Below are 23,078 nucleotides of genomic sequence, written 5' to 3'. Positions count from 1 at the left end.
AGAAGAGTCTATACTTTTTTAATCATAATACAATGGCATTTATTGAGATCATATCAATGACCCACCATATGAGATTATTTAGCATAATGTCATAAATTTCTTCTTATTAATTTTCTCTTCTCGAATTGACAGGCAATATTTCTACTGTGATGCTCCTTTATCTTCCTTGATCTTATGTTTCTTAGAAGATATGTGCAATCTACAATTAAAAGGATATCACTATTATAACAAGTACGAAAAATGAAGGATCATTCAGATGGCATAAATGAAAGAAGTTAATTTGTACTTACCAATATCTAATTAAAGCAGCAACAATAATCATTAAAAATTTGCTTTATATGTATTGACCAATGTTCAAAATCATATCTATCCACTCTTTTTTTAAAGATTCCTTTTAAAAATATTTCAATATTTATTCTGTCATCTTCCTGCAAGCGATTGTAATCTTTTTCTGTAATTTATAGACATTTCCAGATTATTTTGTAAACTATCTTCTTCAAGTGATCCCACGAGAAAAGTTCGCATGGAGATTACGGAATGAGATCTGATCCATCATAATCGATCTATTTGTTGTTGAAATTATGTTCCAACCACTTTCAGGCTAGTGCTGTATAATTTGAAGAACCATCATCGTGTTGGGACGTTGGAGCCAGCCAGTTCGAGCAGCTTAGTAGATGTCAATTGTCTCCTTAAGAATTCACAAATACTTGTACCATATGTATAAAATGACTTTAACGGCAGATCATTGAATTCGCATCAATAAATGCCATCGTATTCTATCGAATGAAAAGATTAATTTGACTTAAAAATTTCCCCTATTATTGCACCAACAAAAAGATTATTTATGCGATATAATGTCCCCTTTGTTTATACCAAAAAATTTTTGTAAAGACATTTTTTTGATAATTTCTATATCTCGAGATATTCCATCGAGTTCAGTTAAAATAAATCTATATACATATATATACAGGTTGACCCATTTGAAATTTTATCTCCTCAACTAGGTATTCGTTATTCAAAAAGGTGTTTCAAAAAGAATTTATTTGTTTTCGAAGGGGACATTTCGTGATGGTCACAAATCTTGTTTTTAGGTGAACGCGCCTTTTACATCTCAAAATGATTCTTGTTTATACATACATATATATATAAGATACCTCACGCTCACTTGACATTGACATTAACATTTTGATTTATATCATACATTACTACCTATAGCGAAAAATGTTTCAAATAAAAGTTGAATTATTTCAAAGAAGACAGGTATATTTTGATATGTATATTTAATGTTAGTAGGCTTTGTGTAAGTGAGCGCATGAAGATCAAAAACTTTGTTTTTTTTAATGGAATCATATATTTTTTAATACATTAATCGATGCAGGTCGACATTCTCTGTAAAAAATTATTTATGTTTAAAAACTATTAGTTTAGTAAGCATTTTAACTTTTCTTTTATAAAACCTATCGTATAAAAAACAAGGAAAGATGTAAGGCACTAATAAGTAATAATATGTGCACTTTTGTATTTGTTTTCATTATCTTTCTTACGGTAGCTTTTACAAAATAGAAGTTAAAAAAATATATAAACTAATAACATTCAGTAAATTAATAACGTTCTAATATACATATATGGGTTAATACTCTTTTATAGAGAATGTTTAGTTGCATCTACCAATGTATTAAAAAGTATATATTATTTCATTTAAAAAGATAAAGTTGACCTTCACATAACCTTTTCGCACCCATCTACAAAAAGACATAATATTAGATATGCCTCCCTCGAAGCCACAACTTTTATCTAAAACATTTTTCGCTACAGATAGTAATAGGCATGGAAATCAAGATATTAATATGAGATGAGACACCCTGTATATATGTGCATTTTGGGTACTATTATTTACATATAGTAAATTTTAGTATAATGTGTAAATTTAAATCTTTTTGTGCATACATGCGTCAAGGACGCGTGTGTATTGTATGGGTCGTACAATTAATAATTGTACTTTTTATTAATTATATAATATCAAATAGCTAAATAAGAAAAATTTTCATAATAATGATCCTTACATGGACATAGAATCAATATCATAATATAGGGATCAGTGTATGTTTATATTTTTTTAATTGTGATGTTACTATCTAAAGCTGATATTGTTATACATTCCCGTGTGAAGCTAATATTATTAAGTTGTCTTAGTAACAGTTTCTTCTTGTAATGTAAAATAATGTTTCAAAATAATTATATAATATTTAAAACACCTGAACATCTGAATCCAATAGTGTCGATTGGTAACTATAGTGCCCAAACTTTACATCTGTCATTTTTGTCATGAAATTTTAATATCTATATAAACTATCTATAAGAGGACCAACTAAAGCGTATGTAATAACATTAAGTATGTGATAACTAATAATTTACAATGAAAAATACTGATACTTAATAAAAAAGGAAAACAAAATTGAAATTTTCTGATGTGTAACTTATTTCAATAGAAAAGATATAAATAAAAAAATCAAGCATGCTTAAATTATGAAATATAAAATTAGTAAACACGCTTGATTAGTTTGACATGGTATCTTCAAATTATTCTACTTAGTATTCTTGTTTACTATTCACAGTATTCTATTTAACATCGTACACAATGAATTACATGTCAAAACATGTAGATACACATATTAACTTACTCAATGTATAATAATGAATGTAAGAACAATATTATATATAAAAAACCTTTTCTTGTAATTTGATTCATATGTGGAACAATTCATATTGAATACATATTATACTATAAGACTAAAATATAAGAATTTTTATTATTGGCATTTTTGAAGATCTTTTTTACTTTTACTATAATTTTAAGAGGATTCAATAAAATTTATGACATTTTCAACATTCTAGTATTTTAAAAAATTATACAATAAGATATTTTATTTGTAACAATGAAAACAAAAATATTTTACTGTATCTTATAGGATTTATGGCAATAATGTCTTTATCTTTGCGTTATTATATTTACATATAAAAATAAATATATAAAATGGTGATTAATTATGTTAAAAGTAAAACAATATATATAATATACATTAAAATATTTAATTTAAAGATTCATTAATTTTAGTCAGTTTTGCACTCACATCCCACAAACGCAGTGCTACATCAGGGTCTAGTTTCTTTTTTGAAACATAAAGTTTACAATCACGGTAAATATTACCACTTTCATTAGATAAGGAAGGTTCTATTGCACAATGTAATACAGTTTGTGCACCCTGTAACAAGAATATAAATATGAATGTAATAGAATATCTATTATAATAAATCAAATAAGAAATAATCCCACAAAAAATAATATGTAACATATAAAGACAATTACCTGATTTGCAGTACGTAAAAATAACAGAGCAACAGGCGAAAAAATAATATAGTGAAACCAACTCCTTTTAACATTTCTGAATAATCCTGTATAAGTGAATCCAGGACAAACCATATATACATTAATACCACTGTTTTTTGTTTGTTTTGCAAGTTCAATACCAAAATATGTATTTGCTAATTTTGAATTACAATAGGCAGGATTCATACGTCCTTTGACTACCAAACCTTTTTCGCTATTTAGATTCGAAAAATCAATTGTTCCAGACTCAAAAAGTTTAGATGTCACAATAACAATTCTATTATCAAAGAAAAAGTAAAATAAGTAAATAAGAAATTTGTATTTCGAAGTAAATGTTTTACTTTATGGCAGACCTGCTTGGTCCATTTCGTTTTAAATGTTCCAAAAGTAAATTTGTAAGTAGGAAGTGTCCTAAATGATTTACTCCAAAATGAATTTCAAATCCATCATCAGTTAAAGCATGTTCTTTAAAAGGAACATATACTCCAGCATTATTAATCAACACATGAACCTCCACAAAATTTTCTATTACTTCTGCAACAAATTCTCTGATGGATGAAAACGATGCCAGATTTAATTTCATTGGTACCTGAAAAGTTAATAATATTTTTTACAGATGCATAGATCGTATTTGTTATATTAATTATGGGGTAGAAATATACAATTAGGAACTAATATTACCAGTGTTCCAGTAGATATTTGAGTACGTATGTCAGATATAGCATTCTGAGCGGTTTGTAAATATCTGCAGGCTAAAATAACTGTAGCTTTCCTTTTAGCCAATTCTTTTACTGTTTCTTTACCAATTCCGGAGTTTGCACCTGTCACAATGAATACTCGACCTAGTAAACTGTCTGTATTTTTACATTTTCCCCATGTACGTTCACGACATTTTCGAAGTAATCCAATAAGTAATACTACCGGTAAAATGAAATAATACCATGAAGATACCATATTTGCTTTACAAACTACACCATGTGTATGAATTAAGGAATATTTATTTGTATACAATGACTTGTCAAAATTTATGCCCAATGCCGTATTATGAATTAAGAAATAACATGCCGTGTTATGAATTAAGAATTTTGTTTTATAAAATAACCTTATTTATCACATACTTCAATATTAAATTTATACACATATACTTCACAAATTACACCTTGTCTTAATGCAAAAGTAATTATTGTAAATAGACATTTGAGCAATAATCATGATTTTCGTTACACATAACAAACTTTTTTCATATTTTAATATAATAATTGTTTTAATTAAACTATATGATATTCGTTGTTTGTTATAGAGCCATTAATGCAAAATTTATACTTTAAAGGAATGTGTACAATAACGATAACTCTATTTTTATCATTAAATAGATCTGTCATATGTATGCGTTACTGCGTGCAGGCGTGCATACGTGCGGGTACATATGTGATTTGTATTCATTAGATAATTCGATGGTTATTTGATTAAAGTTTTTATTCATAAATAAATGATTAAAATATTAAACTTAAAAAATTTTGTTCCTTTTGATACTATTCCATTCGATATATGTTTGAATGGAATTGTAAAGGCAGTAAATTGAGTATACCTAAGTACTACAGATGAGTACTATGGAACGATTACTCATTTAAAAGTATTTCCTTTTTTATCTGTCACCTAATAATTTTCGACGCATATTATCTAAATGCAAGTATTAACTTTAGGAACACGAAAGCTACGTGTATGTAAAACGCAGCATTCTTAGCGTATTTTACAGGTTAGCATGACGCCATATCGGCTTCTATTCTTGCTTCATTCAATGAATGGACCGTACAGATGGCATCTGATTGGTCCGCAAAGAAGAATAATTAGATACTCTCGACTTCCGCTTACCTTATTCAAAAATGTAGTGTCTTTGGGCAGAGAGGAAATGAGAGTGCTCACGTCTGTAGTTCTAGATGTTTCACAGTACAGGTGCTGTACCATGCGGCCAAGTCCTGAAGTTAACTGAAGTTAGCGTATATAACAAGCTATAAAATTAGGGATCTGGCCTGTTTGGTTGCACACTAGCACAGACAAGAACCTGTTGAGTTTCACGCTACAATTGTACGGTTCTACGGAAAAGTTCGTATTTACTTTTCTATTCGAGATAAACAAATATGAAAATAACAAATAATGCAATAATGAAACTAATTGTTGTAAGTTGCCAAAGAAAGAGAAATTAATTGTTTACTTCATTAATTATTAATAACACTATATTTTTGAACGATGGCACATATAAAAGGGTGAGAAATAGTACAAAATGTCAAAATATAATAATTTATTAACAAAAAACAAAGAAAATAAACAATATATTTAAAAATATTAGATATACCTAATATGTATGTTCCCCTAATATGTGTGTCCCATATTTCTATACCAATAGAGTATCCTATAAAGAAAAACCATTCAAAACGTTTGAATCAGACTCATATTATTCAAGTGTAAATTTGTGCTTTCGAGGAAATCTCAACTGCTCTTCACCCTTCCTCTTAACTCTTGAGAGCTGCGCTCTTCTTTTTTAATCTTCTCGGGCACGGATCTTCTTCACTTTTAACAGAAGGCTCTCTTTCGAATGCTCTTCTTCGAATGCTTCTAGAATCACTGAAGAAATTGATTCTTTAGAAACTGTGGAATTCGGAACATGATTGTTTTGTACGCTGACTTCATAGTGATCGTTTTGTTTTATCTTACGAATAAGAGAGTTTCCGCGGTCAGCAGGAAACTGCACCCTCGCCTTGCGTCGAAACGTCCTGTTCTCGGACGAAGATGTCGGGATTCATACTCTTTTCTTTAAGTCACAATTAGTTTCATTATTCCGCGACTTTGTCATTCTCATACTTGTCTATCTCGAAGAGAAAAGTGGATATGAACTTTTCCGTAGAACCGTACAATTGTAGCGTGGAACTCAACAGGTTCTTGTCTGTGCTAGTATGCAACCAAACAGGGCAGTTCCCTAATTTTATAGGTTGTTATATACGCTAACTTTAGTTAACTTCAAGACTTGGTCGCATGGTGCAGCACCTGTACTGTGAAACAACTAGAACTACGGTCGCGAGTACTCTCATTTCCTCTCTGATAAAAAATTCTAGTTTATTTGAAGTAAAATTCTTAGATTCAACGTGGAATTGCTGATATCATATATCAGAAAGGAAATCTTATATATGTCATTGCACATGATTTAATGATAATTCTACAATAGGTTTATTTGTTTATTGATTGAAAAAGATACATATATAAATATCATATCCTGTTCAACATGAATAATCAGCAGAGGTAACAGACGTACATGACTGGTCACAACTTTCAGGCATTGCTTTCCGGACAGAATTCTTAAAATGAGTATACATAATTGACGCAAAAGTTTTGCCTTAATTGCTTATATATGTATATAAAACTAATAATGCAATATATAATATACTACTGTACAATACTACTGTACAATAAATAATATGCACAAATAATGCAATATAATATTACAATAGATAATCGATGCTCCGATGAAATTGGTTCTTATACAAACACAACAAAGCGTCTACGCAGGGACTACTCAACATATCGATTGCGAAATTATATTTGATAAATCAGTAAAAATACCTTGTTCAACCAACAAATCTTTTAAACGATAAAACAAATATAAATTTATCCTTATACTTCGTAACGTGCTCTTGACACTGCTGTCTGTCATAGATGCCCGTGTCATAAATCCCAGAAGTTAAAGATGGCCCTAGCAGTAACCCAATAACTAAATCCGCTCCTGAACTCAATATCTGCCACCCAGTAGCTGATGCCCTTACATCTGTCAGTTGATTAGTACATTGCCGTTCTGTTTACTTTTGCTAACTTCTCGTTGAATAGAGTATAGTAAATGACAACTCTTATCATTCATACACGTCAAAAGTTGCATGTTTATTGAAAGTAGTGTAAAAATTATAGCATAAATAATTTAATTTTTAACTGTAGTAAAAACTAATTGCATTTATCATGGGAAATCTGTGCTTATCTTGTTGCAAAGAATCATCTTCGTGCGAAGATTTAACACCAGATTTGGTAAGATTAAAAATTAGAGGTTATTTAGTAATATGTACTTAAGTACGTATACAGTGTTTTTATTAACATCTTTTTCATTAATATATATATATATATATTAATATTATTAATACCATATTGATACCAATAACCAACATTAAGTTTATTAATGTAACTGTTATTTTAACATCTTTTTTTTTATAAATATCTTTTCTCTCATGTATTAATATTTTAAATTGTCATTGCATGTTCAATTTTTGCGCAATACTACATTTTTTGTACATACATATATATTTGTTGCATGCGGTATTAAAAATTTATCTTAAACGAATTTTTGTCGTATTAAAAAATATTTTGTTTTTATTTAGGTTGCAATTCTTTATAATAATTAAATAAATATTTATAACAGTGAAATATCCTTTTATTTCAAACATTAAAGGATTATTTTGGGGCATTAATTTTAGTTACAATAAGAATAATAATTAATAGTAACTAGTAATTCAAGACACGAATAATATTGATCTTTTTTAACATACTTTTAAAGATTACTTTTAGTGATGATTACAAAAAATTTAATACATAAAAAGATACATTTATGTTTAGGAAACTAGGAGAAGGAAGCAAATGGAAGCTGCAGAAAGAAGAATTGCTGAACAACAAAATCGAGGTATTAAAAATACTGATGCTGTTAGAAGGCAAGAAAGGCTAGATCAATTACGTGAGAAGCGCCAAGAAGAAGTTGGGAATAGGAATATGCAAAATAATTTAAAGGTAAGATGTTTAATTTTTTAAAGAAAAGAGTTTGAATCTCTAAAGTTTTAACTAAGAGAACTGAGTAAAAATTGCCAAATTGACACAGAATTGAATTGTATTAAAGAAAGAAATTTTGTTTTAATGTTCTATATATTGTTACATTATATTTAAAACTAAAATGCTAATAGTTACTTCATTTGATGATTTTGCAATTTTTTAAAATTAAATTTAAGTAAAAAAAATATATTATAAATAATTATTTTTTTTTATTATTCTAGTGGCAAATTAGTTAATCATAATCCTGGATGGAATTTGCTTCAATATTCAAATTTTCAAAAATATACAAGTTGGAATTATTAAGAATATATACAATGTACAAAAGGTGTATTTTATATGGTACTGTTTATTGATAGAAATCAAAGAAAGTAATGTTGCAGGTCTGCATTTTGCAAAATATAAATATTTAAAGATATATACATTTGCATATATAGACGTATATCTGTTTTCATAGATTATGTTTTTTATAGTGCCTTAAATATTTATATTAATTATACCAATATTTTCTATGATATATAATTAAAAATGTAATTGTAATATGTGACTAAGTGTGTCACAAAAATATATGCTGTATTATGAATAATTATTATTACATCTAATCTAATGACTTTTGTGTTGATATTACTTATATTTTTCATTCTAATATATATTTATATTTCAATATCACAAACGTCTGATGTTTTAATAATCTAATTAGTGTTTGACAAAATAATATATCTTAACGATATGTATATAAGATCATCATGACCAAATTCTTTATATTTTGTTATTATTGTTGAATATACTTTTATTAAGATTGTATAATATTCAGCACACACTAGAATATATTATTTATTCATGTGGCATAAATACATATAAAACTAATTTATATTTATTTTCTATAATGTGATAGATACATTGAAAATGATGTACAGTGTAGGCTGACTGTAGTATTAGTAATCATGATAATACCTGTCATTAAATGTAAATGTACGTTTATGTATAAATAAGTTTGTTAACAGCAAAAATGAAAAAATACATGTTTAAATGAAGAATATTTGTATGGCGCTATTATGGGTATAATTATTTGTTATAATTAAAAGCCTAATGAATTGTACAATTAATGAAAATAAATAAATGTTTATATATATTCAATGAGTTATTTAGAGTACATATTACTATGCACTAACAACAAATACATGTATAGTTTGTAATCTTTTCTAGATCAAATATAGGATTTATTTAAGAAATACATATTAGTTTGTGAAATACTATAAGTACTAAGGAGGAATTGTTGTTACTTAATTTATAGTTAAAGGAATGATGAAAAAGATAATTATTTATGTTCATAGCTTTTTTTATAAATTGTTTTATAATGAAAAATGAAATATATGTATACACTTTATGGTACAAAAGACAAATGTTACAATTTTCATTCTGAGATAATATTAGTAAGTTTATTTATGTACATGTATATGTACACGTAATAAAATATGTAAAATGTAAAACGTATTCGTAAATACGCTTGCTATCATGTCATATTGTTTCAAAGGGGACTTTTCAATTTACATATGTATGTTTGGCAAATTATAATTTTCACAAATATTTATAGCACTGACTAAAAATGTTTTATATTTTTCCTATCCGATGTACTGACCAGGATCGAAAAAGTTTCTTTGTGGACTTACTTTTTAGTTCTCTTCCATGAACCATTTGTACTTCCAATGATGCTCCATTGTTTAATGCTAACCATGTATGAATTTCATCAGTTGCCGCGGAAACGCCTACATATGTAAATATAGAAGAAAATTTACGTATTCATATTTTATACGTACATACAGGGTATCTCAAAGTGAGTAGTAAAATAAGGCAGGAATTGATTCTTTAAGCAAAAGTAAGAAAAAAAATTAAATCTTTTAGTTTAACATCTTGTTTTCGAGAAAATTGAGTTTGAAAATTCGTTGAGTACATGTGCATCCATCAGACTGAACGTGTTCAGCACGGACCACAAAGAAAGCGTTAGCGTCTGTTTGTGAAAGGGTAACAAGATTGTATTAATATATTTAGCATATAATTTATTTTAAATTTAATTTGTGTTAAATTTATGTTAAAATAATAAAAACTCTAACATAATCAATATCACAGGGAAATAATTAAACAACGAATCGCCGATCATATCATCATCTCGGTTTCGATCGTTGATGCAGCTGTACCGAAACAGTACAATGACATATTGGCCCGTCAACAAACGCCCATGCTGAACGCAATCAGTCTGGCGACTGCACGCACACATATATTCGACGAATTTTTGAACTCAATTTTCTTGAAAATGAAATTTCAAATGAAAAGAATGTATTATTTTTTTCATTTATTTTTCGTGATAGAATCAGCCCCTGCCCAATTGTTCTATCCGATCTAAAATACCCTGTATATCAATTTTGTATTTTCGTATTACATACATGAGAGCGAAAAGATTTATGGATTTAAGGTCACTTTCACTTTAAAATACTTTAATATGGTAGAAGATAAAAGTGCTTTTATAGATATTCCGAGTAGAAAATGGATGTGTCAATTTATTTAAACAGTATTGAAAAGTATATTCTATCAATGAATGTATTATATCATATTTGATCTAATTCTTTGAAACTTTTAAATATCTAAAGACACAGTAAGACATAATAAATAAATTTATCATAATGCACGCGCATAGTAAATTTATTTTTGTGATGATAGTTTAGTAGACAGTTGAAATAATAGTTATGTAAAGTATTTGATCCTTCTTGTAAGGATTGTTATTTATTTACTCATTTCAAACTAGTTTTTATATCAAAGTGCAAAGTAAATTATATTTAAACCTACCTAATAATTCATGAAGAGTGATACGCCGGCTAGCTAATAATTCTTTACTAGCACTTCTGATCTCAAATATTAACAAAGACTGCCTGGGAACATTATCACCTTCTATGTGAAAGTCTATACTGAACTGCGGGTTAGGCATTGCAGGTAAAAGTCGAGATTTCGCTAATGTTTTACCACTATTTGTCGAAGATGTAATTTTATCGGGACTGGTACATCTAATAAATATAAAGGATTTTTATATTATTTTTTGTATTAATATTCATATTTTTGCGCCTGCAGGCACATATATATATAAGTACCTACATTTGAAGCTTTATCCGACAATATAGTTGAGCGATATGTGCGACATGAAGACCTTGAGCTTGTAAAACTTTTCCTTCTATTCCCGAGTATTTTTCTTTAGTGCCATTGACAACTTTTAATTCTGATGTTGGTTATACATATAAGTAATATAAACATGACATATTAGAGGTTCAGTCATTGATACAATATATGATGTCTAATTTCGTGAAATCTTACAAAGCAATGCACATTATTGTATGTACTATGTTAATTTTTAACATAACTATGTTAATTGTAAAATTTACGTACCATTTGGTCTTAATCTTAAACGCGGACTAGGTTGTCTTATTCTGCCAAGCATATCAGGTTGTGATATAGCATGCGCTAAACCAGATCCTTGTAAAAGTTCTGTAGCATCAGCTTCTCCTCCACCTCTAGGTTCCAAACTCAATGTTACGCCTTTTGACTCATTTTTGTCCTCTATGTTTACTTCAGAACGAAATCTACGAAGTTTTAATCCTCTTTTCACCTAAAATCATTCATAATAATTAATGATAAATAAATAATTTAAATAACCTTCAATTTTATTATTTACGCTATCGGCTATAGTAATATTTTAGATTATCGTTTGTCAAATCAACGTTATTGTACACATGTATTTTAATTTTAAAAATAAATATATTAATTACATATATGTATGCAGATTGGACAATATTTATTTTATTGATTATTATGATCACCTTTTGTTTCATAACGCGAAAACTGTTATACTGTGGCAATTTTTTGCCGAAATTCTGTTCTGGACTTGGGGTTAAACTGTTGTGAGGAGATGGTCGCTCCCTTAACTTTGACGTGTCAGTTTCATCAATTACACCTGTTATGGATTCTGTGACAACACTAGGCACCCACGAATTCTCGGTTCCATTCATTTCGTTGGAGTCTTTACTTCCAATACTAGCTTTGTCTATTTCAAATAATTTAGATTGGAAATAAGTAATCAACGAGATAAAAAAACCTTTATACAAATTTTATATTATGTTAAACTCTTGGAAAATAATTCACCGGATTGACTAGAAATAATTGGTTTTAACAAGGTAATTGTACGCGGGGGCGGCGGTGGTGGTACAACGTCTAAATGCAATCTCATTTTTGACTTTTCCATCGAAGGTCTTCTTATAATGTTTGACACCGTTTCAGAACTTTCAATATTTAATTGGGTTGAACTTTCGCTGATATTGCTGGCTGCATATGTGCTTTGAGACTAGATGAAAAAATATCAAATAGGCAGTTTGAGATGTTGCTTTTTTTTGAAACAAAAATGTGGTAATATGTACCTCGCACTCTTCGGATAAAACTTTAATTTTCAACTCTACAGATCCCGTTTTGGTTTCCCGTAACACCAACCAATGGGACTGATCGCTGCTTGATAATTTTCTAATGTCATCGAGAGTCAATGATACTTTTCCAAGATAATCCCTCATACCAAAAGTATCATGATCCCATAATACCTACGTGAAAAAATAGCATAAAAGTATCGTATTTATTATTCTTTCCCTTCTACATATTATTATTAATATCATTTGATAATTAATTAAATTATTACTATCTTCATTCACGCTTTTGTGATTTTAAAGGTTATATGACGGATTCTTGTTCACCGATTCATACGTTCTTCTGTTACTGCTGTAGTGTTTGTTTGATTATTGTTGACGTTTAGAGTATTGTAACGTTTTATATGTTTGGATGAATGTGTGTGTTTATACCTATTGTGTAAGATGAATGGAGACATTTTTTCTTGTGATACCTGTAACGGATATGACTATTGTAGCAGATATATTATTGTCACATTCTCTTTTTTCCATAGATTTTCTTTCTTCTTTTGTTTATAAATATGATATGGAGTCCACTACATGTAATTGTTTATCGGTGTGTATTGTTTTGTCCTATAGTTATCGGTTTTCAAATATGTTTCGGATGTTTATTTGTAATTTGGCGTGCGTGTTTGTATTAATCGATTGCCGCGGCGTTATATCTGATGTGTAGCCTGTCCGTGTAGTCTATTACACGGTTTCTTATGGCTATGACGTTGTCTTATATTGCCATTTTATTAATATTATCATTCATTGAATATATATCTATACTATGAGAAAGTGCAGTATGTTAAAAAGTAGGCCGATACTTGAAGAGTTAGTAGTACTTACCGAGAGGAGTAAAAAGAATTCAATCAACATAGGTTCTAAAAGCAATTCTTTCGATGTAAAATTGGTTTTCATTATTTATGGTAAATGTACAGATCGAACTCAATTTCTCCTATTTCGGTATTTTGATATGTGGATTTTTAATGGTGGGGCATCACTCTGAATAATCTTTTCCTATATATATAGCTGGCGGCATCGTATACGGTTTTCGAGATATTCGCAAAAAATCGGAACTACTACAACGAATTCTGCCTACAGTTGTGCATCTGTGGCAGCACGTCAATATTGGTAGCCGGTCGCTTAAGCTCGCCCGATCCTTATTTATAAACAGAAGTTAAGCGGTCTGCCGCCGACAACTAATACATACTAACGCAGCTGCTACAGCAAACACAGCTATAGGCAGAATTACCTGTACTGGTACCTGACTGTTTTTCGCGAATATCTTGGAAACTAAGGCTGACCGTTAGTGATATGTATAGGAAAAACTTATTCAAAATCATACTCCTATTCCCCACCACATATTAAAAAATCATCGAAGTCGAAGATATTGAGTTTGATCTGTACACTTACCTTATTCATTATTTAATGTTCGGTATCATGAATGAATTTCCTCGCAACACATTTAATGTACAATAGGACTACGATTAATCTATTTGTGATTATCCGAAATCTTCTGTTTACTAATAACAAACGCTTGTATATGTATACCATATGATTGAAAAGTTGCCGTAATAAAGCACATGTATGTGCGAAATTGAAAAAATAAATTGATTATACAATATAATAAATAATTATATTATAAATAAAAAAATGATTATATTGTAAAAGGAAATAGATCTTCTAAAAAATAAAGAGCTTGTTTTAGTATAGAAAACATGTTGTCACTTATTTCCTTTCGGGGTTCGATTATTATCCGTTGGGCATCAATTTATCTTGGTCGCGTCCTCCAATTAAGCCGATCCGAGGTTTTACAGTGCAGGTATAGTCGAAAATGAAATGTGTTAACATGAAAATGCATTTTGTGTATAGTTTGCAATGGGAGCGTGTATACAGTCAAAAAAAAACCTCCATAGCCGTATACTCATTTAAAAGCTTTGGTCTACTCATCGCCGATAAATAATGTGCTGTATTTACGATAACCAAAAGAAAATATATGGCATGGAAGGAACGTGCGATCCACAGATATCAGTTTTATATAGAAATGGGAGGATAGTATATCGAATATTTAGAAATATGAAGATTTATGCCATATTATCCTACATTTGCGTCTTCTAAGTTTGTATATCCAATGTATTGCGAAAGCTTACTCATGATATCGAACGCTAATAATGAAAGTTGATTTTGCATCGAAAATATTGTTTTTAGGACCTGTATCGATCAAACGTTTTATACTTCTCTTGATGAATATCATAAGTCCAACTTAAGCGTCGGACCTTTTTTAAATACGCTGTATAAATAGAAATCTTACGACATCCAAAGTTTCGCCGATTCTGGGCAAACCCATGATGGAACTTTCATCCCAGCAAGGATTCAGCGTTTTCTTCTTTATGCTGCTTTTATACTTTGTTTCATTATTTAGTTTCAGTTCACAGAAAGGATCGCTGAAACCATTTAGATCTTTCGCAACAAGATCTTTCGCGCGTATTAGTGTCACTTCCATTAGTCCACTTCCAGTGGAAAGTAAACTGGATACATCCGATGAGGCGGGATCTATATCCTTGTGAGTTAATAATAATTTCTGAAGAAACAGATAATACGTAAGAAAGTAAAGATGAAGTATCATTTATACCGGTGTTAATAAATACGCGTATGTAATTGTTTTCATCGATTGTACTAACTGCCTGTTGCATCCACGGTAGACTGTTTCTTTTAGATTTTGGCTCCTCGTCTGATGTTGGAAAAATCAAACTACTTCTTCGGCTAGTGATTATTTGCTGTATACTTTTAACAGGGTAGAATAATACAGAAACGGTCATTGTTGACGTAATGTTCGATCCACTGAGGATCAATTCTTTTCTAACTGTCCATATATTTTCCTAAACAATAACATATTGTTAATTAATTAGATCCGTGTAGCACAATAAAACCAATTAAAACCAATTATACAAATGTGTAATGAATTAATACATTGATACAGTGAAAATAAAGTGATAGGTACTATATGCAAAGAGTAGAAGAAATTGCACTTCTCTCCCCGAACAAATTTCTTAGAATATTTGCTCTATCTCGACGCGAATTGAAGATGAATGATGTATATTATTCGTGTTTTTGATGAACTATATCAAAGAGTATTCACACCTTATGATATGTTTTGAAGTGTAATTTCAAGTATTCTATGTAACAAATATCTGATAAATACTTGAAATACTTGTCAAAAAATTTATATACCAAAATGTTATTTCTGCATAATAATTATGCAATCTTACTTGAGATAAAGATAATATAGCGAGCCCAAGCATATCGCCATCAATCGATTTGGATATATTCCAAGAGTATACGACAAAACTTAGAGACACTTGAGTATAATCTTGAACAAGAAATTGTGCTCTCGATTCCCAACACGGCGATGTAGTGCTTCGAATGTAATGCGTTGTTTTTACCTGAATGTTAAATAAACAGTATTTAGATGGGTAGAATAGGAAATCGAATTAACAAGTCTCTCTTTTATAATAAGGGATATGTAAAAGCGTACCTTTTTACGATTGTTGAATAATATACAATAAGGATTACAGTGGGAATTGCCACTATTTAGATTTTCCGCTGAATGAATATAAACGACAAGTACTCCTGAAAATGATATTTATACACGAATTTACATACGGATACACATAACGAGTCACATCAAATTTATCAAATATGTATCATCATTCAATGATAATGCAAAGTATCAGAATATTGAAACACAAAAAATATATAGATTAATGATTGTGTGTCGTATTTTAATAAAGGTAAATGAAGTATAGGATAGTAAAAGATCATGTCTGAAAGCTACGAATTTGAAATACCAATGTTACGATGTTTGTTTCATTTTACCTGACTTTTGCGTTCAGTTGGTATACTTCCGTGACACTCAAAATATCAGATAGAATAACATCTCAAAAATATAAAAAATTTCAGTTACCTGACAAGTATGAATTATCTTCTATCAATTCCGGTTGTGGCAAGTCTGGATCCAGTTTTGGTAGCGCAGTATATTCTAATCGGGCATTGATGTTTGGAATGTTAGCACTGGTCCGGGACGGTTTCTTTGGTTGTAATACGGTTTCGATACTTCCGGATGAAAATGTTAAAATTGTGTATATAAATGTGTATTCTTCAGTTCATATTGTTACTTTTTTTGTAGTCTTAAGCTGATGTAACTGATTTGTAAGCTGTGTATTAACTTACACTTGTGAGTTATCCCAATTATATGCTCCGAGCGCGAGTTCGAACTGAGCTAGTGTGACGGTGCTGACAAGTCGTTTTGCTTTTAATTTGATAGAGACTTTCTCGTTATCCAAGACACTCATTAAGAAAGATATGTTCTCGTTCCACGTGGAATTCAAAAGAGTTACGATTCGCCTTTGGTCTCCTAATGTTACCACGAGCCATCTCACTTCGTCCGCGATGATGGGAGCTATGAATTAAAAAACGCAAATACTATTTTTCTTTTTTCCTTTTTGTGAAATAGCATTTTGAGAAACAGCAAATTATATTTCCAGAATTGCAATATAATATTATTTCACGAGATAATGTAATATCGTAGAATAGCTTTGATTGGAGATCGGCTGAAATTAGAAAACACCGTGTACGCCGTCTTTTTGTGGTTTGTTTACATCCAAGAGCGCCTAGTAACAGTGACGCGAGAAAAGATAAGCAGCGTCAAAACAGAAGTACGGTTTCATATTTCAAGGAGTGGCAATCGAGAGGCCAAAGTATGTGAGCCGAAAAGTGTGTGTGTGTGTGTGTGCAGGACCGAGCAGGAATACATTGGCGAGGGTCAGAGTTGATCGAGACGTCGAAGCATAGACTCGTTAGAATTGAGTTGCGAGTGTTGTCGAGTGTTAGAGTTGCTAGTGAGAGAGAGAGAGAGAGAGAGAGTTACCAAATAGTTGTCAAGTTATTTGTTGTAAATACGAGCGTTGCATTTAGTTTTCCTGTTAATCAAACATCGTTTCTCTGTCTAACTAATATCTGTATTTTCAATCCATTATTAATAAATTATAATTAATCGGACAAAATTACACCTTTAATATATTCCGATATTACAATAATATACGCAACTTTTCTGTATGTTGCAGTCTCATGATTGCGCTTAGGATTTCATTCGAACCATAAACTTATTTGTATTTGCTTTTAAACTGTACTTGCTATTAAACTGTAATATTTTCTATTCACTACTTAAGATTTTAATTTCTTCTCTATTAATTTTCCTTTTTTCTTTTGAATATTTGATATATCCTCTTTTCGTACTACTAATATGTAGATTCTGTAGATTTTTGTATGTCGTTTATTAAATCGTTTCGATAATTTGCAGTACCTGAACATCCATTTTGAGACAAAACGATGGTAAGCACTCCTTGTGGTATAGAATTAGTTAGTGAATCGAATCTGGGTCCAGGTCGTTCTTGAGCTCTCAGATTCATCTCTAAGTGACCCGGATCGACGATCCAATTAGCCAAAGCGTCCGTGACCACCGCATGAATCCACGTCTTAATTAAAGGTAATTCCATCATTTGTACTGCTCGTAAGATTCTCACGCTGAACCAAACATCCGGTTTCTCTAAGAAACTCACGCTTAAAGATGTTGCGTGAGGAAACGGTGCCATGGAATCAAGAGTTAGGGTGGCAAGAATGGTACCCGAGAGAGACAGTTTCTCCACGGCCAGATCGATGTCCATGCCAACCCTTTAATTCCAGATTAAACTTTTTGAAACGTAATAAGATCAAAGAATCAGCTATTACAGCAAGTAATACATACAGTAAGTAAAAAATTATATTTTTCAATTATATGATAATAATAATAAAAATAAAAATAATATTTTAATTATATTATATTACATTATTTTATGGTTTTCGAAAATATTTGTAATATCTTTTTCTCTCTCGTGCAAAGTATAATTAGTAAGTAGTAACAGTAGTGAAGAAAAGTAGCAGCGGATTTCATTTTCCGAAAACTATATTCTCTTTTTGTTAAAACGAAAAAATTGAAGGCTTTTGAAATTATTACGAATGTAATCGAATCTTGCTTTCTTTTCTGTACTAATTGTGTTATACATGTTTGTTATACATTTGTTATACATGTAGATGGTATACTATATACTAACCCTTTTCCAAATAGTCTTGTTGTGATGAGCATACGAAATTGCTCGCAATCGAGGCGTAAGTCAGCTTCGATTGATAATTTCATTTGTCTTGTTTGACAATCGTCATCGTTGTTCGCATAATCTACCGTTCTTATGCGTGTGACGCATGGGGTTTGCTCGCCAAATGTGAGCTCTCTTAATTCCAATGGTCCTAGAATGATATTTTCCATTGAAATTATTCTTTTATAAATTCATAAATATTTAAATCAACGGTAAAGTTTCCTATAAATAATCAATCTCATTAAGTTTATATTCTTGCAGAAATTAGAGATGGTACTTTGTTGCTCTAGTCCTTAATCGTTGTCTACCTCCACTCGTTTATAAGCTGATAAAACTGAAGTTAAAGTTTATTGTTAATAAGTTTAATATAATTGTATGAAATTCGAATTTAAATGATCTGAATATCTATTGCATTTCTGGTATAATCTTCGTCATATTATTATGAATTTGTATTTTTTATACCAATGCGACATATGTGGATATGTGGAAAAGTGGAATTAACTAAGAAAGTTAAGAACTAAGGTGACGATTTATCAAAAATGTTAAAAATGTCAACTATTATGTTAAGAAGAAAGGAAGAAGGAAGAGCATTACGCAATTTGGTATAAATTACTCTGAGATCTAGAATTAGTCAAAAAAGGTATCTTGTAGGTATTTACCATGTTAGTTTTAATTTAATATATACGAAGCATACTAACACTATATCTTTAATTCCGAATTTCAAAACTGGATAGCAGTTTGCAAATTGTTGTTAAATATTATTTTTCTAATAGATATTCTCTTATATTACGTGCTTATTTACAATAAATTTTACTGTTTAACTGATTATTTTATATTGTAAACAGTTCTATCCTACAAAAACTTTAAATAGCATAATCTCCAATATTTTACTAGCGAATTATAATTACATATTGCGACAAAACTCACCAAGTATTCCAGGCTTGGCTTCATTTAGAAGAGGTTCCAGTCTTTCTTTTGCTAAAGAAAATATACTGGTGGCGCTAAATCTCCACCTACGTTACAAATGAGATAGTAAGTTGCAGATACGAGAGAAAAATATTATATTGATACATATGTATGTACGTTTAGAGGTAATTAGTTCTTGACTCAACATTAATATAACATTATATAAACAATTAACATTCAAAGATCACTAAATAGAAAGCTCAATATTTAAATATTATTTTAATAACATTAACAATAAGTTGTTAGAAACTAATCTTCATAAAATTGAGACAAATCGATTTTGAATCTTGAAAAATAAAGTTTTACTCGATTAAAGAAATATGTATATTTCAATTTGTTAATTTTATCAAAATGGCTATAGGATGCCATAGAAATGAATTTTAATCAAAGGCGAAGTATTTATCGGTACAGATTTTAGTAATTTGCATGTAGGATACCTATATTTGTCATAATTAAAAGCATTGTCTAATTATCTCAGTGTTTTGATTATAATCAAGAAAATTTCGAAATCAAGTAAAATGGGCTATAGATCAACATTAATAATTCAGTGTATTGATAATGCTGGTAATTCCTTAGCTTTCAGCGAGAAACTTGCGAATTTTATCATTCGCTTTGACTTACTTGATACACGTATACGTATTTAATATAAATAGATGTTTTGCCAGCTTAAATTTATTAAATATTAATTTCACGTATTTTTTACATGAAAACAATCTTACGTGATTTTGGAATACTTGTTCCACCTAATTGTACACATAATAAATTATAATCATATTGTATCCTTATTATTATATACATTCTTATTCAAGCATAAAATATTTTTAAGATTGTATTACTAAATCTTTATGATTACGGATAGTAAGTTATTTTAATGTTTAGAAGCTTACAAATTCTTGTAATAGAATTGAATTTTACTTAAAAGAAATTATCTATATTTTGTCAAATATAAAATTCGATCATTTCGTTCGATTCGTACATCATTTTTCCTGGTAAATGGTTGATTTCTTTATTTTCCACTGTCTTTTTAGTTTGCAATAGTAAGGATTACAATAGTAAACGTATAATACTAATAAGAAAATTGGTAAGAATTGCTCGATGGCTAGAGACGCTTGAACGAGTCTATCAACTATTCAAGTAAGTAGTATTGCTTTTACATTTTCCCAGTCGAGCTCTTATGCGTTATTTTAGTATCCTTGAGCAATTTCAACAAGCGAAAAAATGTTGCGTTGTAGCTATTACTGTTCGCTTGAACTGTTTTACTTAAGCACGATACATGATTTGGCGGGCGCAATATATTGCGAGGCAAAGATTCAATATCGTTCAGAATTACTTTCAATTTCAATGTAATTACTATTGTTGTTGAATTGAAATCTTTTAAAGCTATTAGCTTCGAAATACACCGTATATATTGATATTTGTTACGAGGAGATAGGAGGTACATATGTATATATACGTATCAAAAAAGAAATAACTTCAGAATAAGCATATTAGAATATGAACAGAGGTTGCTATTCGAAATCTAATTTTGTCAACTACACATCAGCAGCAACAGTATTCATACGTATGAAATACGCGGTGAAATGTGAAAGGCAATGGTTGCACTCGTGGAATGTGGAATATTTACAAATACCCGCATACTATTGATTCTTGAACTACGTTCGTTCACCTACAAGAGACATTCGAGGCTTTAACGATCACGCACACGAACGAATACGAGATGGATAATTTCGATTTATGTACATATATAAATGTATGTTCGTTGATAAATTGAATTTGATTTTATTAGTTCTCGGTTCGTACGGCACTGTAAATGTAATATTGTAAGGTATTACGATAAAGATCGACAGAAACGATTTAATGTCGGAAAAAGGAATGGAATTTATGTCGCGTAGGTAGAGCATTTCAAATAAAAAAAGTATCATCGAGATACTTTGCAGTAGATAAATACAGCTACTTTTGTTACCTTTTAGTCTTATTTGATATTCAAGAAATAAGCAACACAGTAATTAATAATTATGAATATAGGCATACAATAATTAATATTGTTTTCCATTAACATCATGGCAAAGTTTTAAGTTTATTGTTATACAAATTAGGTTTAAGAGAGATATTCTTTACTCTAAGGAACTGCAGTTATTTTATGCATGAAACGATTTCAACTTTCTTTACGAAATGATAATAAAGAAGGTCAGTTATTCGATAATTATATATACCTACTACGTATATTTATAAAAGTACATGATTACCATTTATTCAGAAGTAAACTTAGCCATTCAGCAGTTTCATCCTTGTATAAAGTTCTTTTTCGACGTAGCCTGGCTAATTCGTGTTGAACGGTCGATTCAAGAAAACGGGACATCCTTGTTTTAAGTATTGTCGATGCTAGTGCTAGCACTAACATTAGCCATGCTATTGATAAATCTGCTGCACCTATCACCCACGCAATCGCAAAAGCCACACCAAGGTATAAAGCACCACGAATGGCTTCTATATCTCTCTGTAAAAAAAATTATTGTTCTTAACGAAAATATCACGTTAAAACATAAAGATGGTATTAAATATATTGATTATTGTATTTCTTGATCGAAGCAACATTATATTTTATGTACAGTTTACTAACAAGTAAAAACAGCATTGTTCCATTATTCATGACGATACTATGTTCCATGAAGAACATTTTATTTTATTTTATCGATACATATTTACAGAAAAAGTAAGTAGGTATATTGTACATATTTGCTATAGTTTCTTCTTCGAATATTATTCGAGGATGAATTATTTTTAATCTTGCATTTATAGATGTAACATTTATATTTGTAATCACTTGTTTCGATGGTATACAACATTTTCCAGTTATATTGATATAACTTGCTCTTTGATTGCTCTTTAATGTAAAAACATGCTATTAAATGTTAAACGTGGTAAAAATTTGATGATATTGCTGGGTAATGATAAGGCTTAAAACGTAACATTTGTAATGATTTTTTAATATTTTTTACATGGATAAAAATGAAAGAAGTATCATTGTACAGGGTGTAAAGAATGTAAGTGTAAAGAGGTTCGTAGCGTGATTCTACACTTGAAATTCGGAGTCAAATTTTTGTTTTCATTGCAACATATTCTATTCATCACGAAGAACAAAAGTCCCGAGGAAGCCATGGATTGCAAATGATCCCTTCTCCCGGAAAGAAAATGTTAAATTTT

The 23,078-nt window shown here is 29.9% G+C and overlaps 3 protein-coding genes and 1 long non-coding RNA gene across 14 annotated transcripts in view; 1 reads left to right on the top strand and 3 right to left on the bottom strand.

The window, feature by feature from the left end:
• Positions 1-28: 28 nt before the first annotated feature.
• Positions 29-2,473, bottom strand: LOC117210477. Its single transcript, XR_004488111.1, has 2 exons — positions 291-2,473; positions 29-199 (listed from the first exon to the last, which is right to left on the bottom strand). It is a non-coding gene; the product is annotated as an uncharacterized LOC117210477 (long non-coding RNA).
• A 421-nt stretch (positions 2,474-2,894) lies between these two features.
• LOC117210437 (retinol dehydrogenase 11-like) lies at positions 2,895-5,632 on the bottom strand. 3 transcript variants are annotated; one of them, XM_033453453.1, is made up of 5 exons: positions 5,616-5,632; positions 4,070-4,438; positions 3,742-3,977; positions 3,368-3,665; positions 2,895-3,263 (listed from the first exon to the last, which is right to left on the bottom strand). In XM_033453453.1, exons 2-5 carry the CDS (start codon positions 4,340-4,342, stop codon positions 3,090-3,092), a joined length of 981 nt encoding a protein of 326 aa, XP_033309344.1. In that variant the 5' UTR covers positions 4,343-4,438; positions 5,616-5,632; the 3' UTR covers positions 2,895-3,089. The 3 variants fall into 3 exon arrangements, with proteins under 3 accessions (XP_033309344.1, XP_033309343.1, XP_033309342.1); XM_033453452.1 differs by lacking the exon at positions 5,616-5,632 and adding an exon at positions 5,045-5,078 and having other exon boundaries at positions 4,070-4,305; XM_033453451.1 differs by lacking the exon at positions 5,616-5,632 and having other exon boundaries at positions 4,070-4,471.
• A 1,051-nt stretch (positions 5,633-6,683) lies between these two features.
• On the top strand, positions 6,684-8,849 carry LOC117210381 (small VCP/p97-interacting protein). Of its 2 annotated transcripts, none has more exons than XM_033453357.1 (4): positions 6,684-6,702; positions 7,370-7,456; positions 8,039-8,206; positions 8,467-8,849. In XM_033453357.1, exons 2-4 carry the CDS (start codon positions 7,391-7,393, stop codon positions 8,479-8,481), a joined length of 249 nt encoding a protein of 82 aa, XP_033309248.1. In that variant the 5' UTR covers positions 6,684-6,702; positions 7,370-7,390; the 3' UTR covers positions 8,482-8,849. The 2 variants fall into 2 exon arrangements, with proteins under 2 accessions (XP_033309248.1, XP_033309247.1); XM_033453356.1 differs by lacking the exon at positions 6,684-6,702 and adding an exon at positions 7,153-7,309.
• A 251-nt stretch (positions 8,850-9,100) lies between these two features.
• Positions 9,101-23,078, bottom strand: part of LOC117210367 (tricalbin-1-like) — a 32,694-nt gene continuing 18,716 nt past the window's right edge. For 6 of the 8 annotated variants that reach the window (XM_033453326.1, XM_033453325.1, XM_033453324.1 and 3 more), the window contains 17 exons: positions 22,121-22,371; positions 19,836-19,921; positions 18,870-19,059; positions 18,083-18,450; positions 16,951-17,179; positions 16,685-16,833; positions 16,256-16,350; positions 15,990-16,163; positions 15,402-15,599; positions 15,032-15,301; positions 12,700-12,873; positions 12,428-12,626; positions 12,106-12,329; positions 11,675-11,894; positions 11,387-11,507; positions 11,084-11,298; positions 9,854-10,008 (listed from right to left, as the gene is read on the bottom strand). In XM_033453326.1, coding sequence (XP_033309217.1) covers positions 9,854-10,008; positions 11,084-11,298; positions 11,387-11,507; positions 11,675-11,894; positions 12,106-12,329; positions 12,428-12,626; positions 12,700-12,873; positions 15,032-15,301; positions 15,402-15,599; positions 15,990-16,163; positions 16,256-16,350; positions 16,685-16,833; positions 16,951-17,179; positions 18,083-18,450; positions 18,870-19,059; positions 19,836-19,921; positions 22,121-22,371 — 3,318 coding nt within the window. Of the gene's footprint in view, positions 10,009-11,083; positions 11,299-11,386; positions 11,508-11,674; positions 11,895-12,105; positions 12,330-12,427; positions 12,627-12,699; positions 12,874-15,031; positions 15,302-15,401; positions 15,600-15,989; positions 16,164-16,255; positions 16,351-16,684; positions 16,834-16,950; positions 17,180-18,082; positions 18,451-18,869; positions 19,060-19,835; positions 19,922-22,120; positions 22,372-23,078 lie in introns of all 8 variants that reach the window. The other 2 variants (XM_033453322.1, XM_033453321.1) reach the window with 2 other exon arrangements.

Source organism: Bombus bifarius, unplaced genomic scaffold, assembly GCF_011952205.1.
Source record: "Bombus bifarius isolate JDL3187 unplaced genomic scaffold, Bbif_JDL3187 scf7180000008203, whole genome shotgun sequence".
In the NCBI taxonomy this organism is placed as follows: Eukaryota; Metazoa; Arthropoda; class Insecta; order Hymenoptera; family Apidae; genus Bombus; species Bombus bifarius.
This window is presented reverse-complemented; position numbering and strand designations above follow the sequence as displayed.

Excerpts from the sequence above, each read along its gene's own strand:
- LOC117210381 (XM_033453357.1), top strand. The coding sequence starts at position 7,391 with ATGGGAAATCTGTGCTTATCTTGTTGCAAAGAATCATCTTCGTGCGAA. Across the intron at positions 7,457-8,038 it reads AAGATTTAACACCAGATTTG|GAAACTAGGAGAAGGAAGCA; the intron begins GTAAGATTAAAA and ends ATTTATGTTTAG.
- LOC117210437 (XM_033453453.1), bottom strand. The coding sequence starts at position 4,342 with ATGGTATCTTCATGGTATTATTTCATTTTACCGGTAGTATTACTTATT. Across the intron at positions 3,978-4,069 it reads AAATATCTACTGGAACACTG|GTACCAATGAAATTAAATCT; the intron begins GTAATATTAGTT and ends TTAACTTTTCAG. Across the intron at positions 3,666-3,741 it reads AAACGAAATGGACCAAGCAG|AATTGTTATTGTGACATCTA; the intron begins GTCTGCCATAAA and ends CTTTGATAATAG.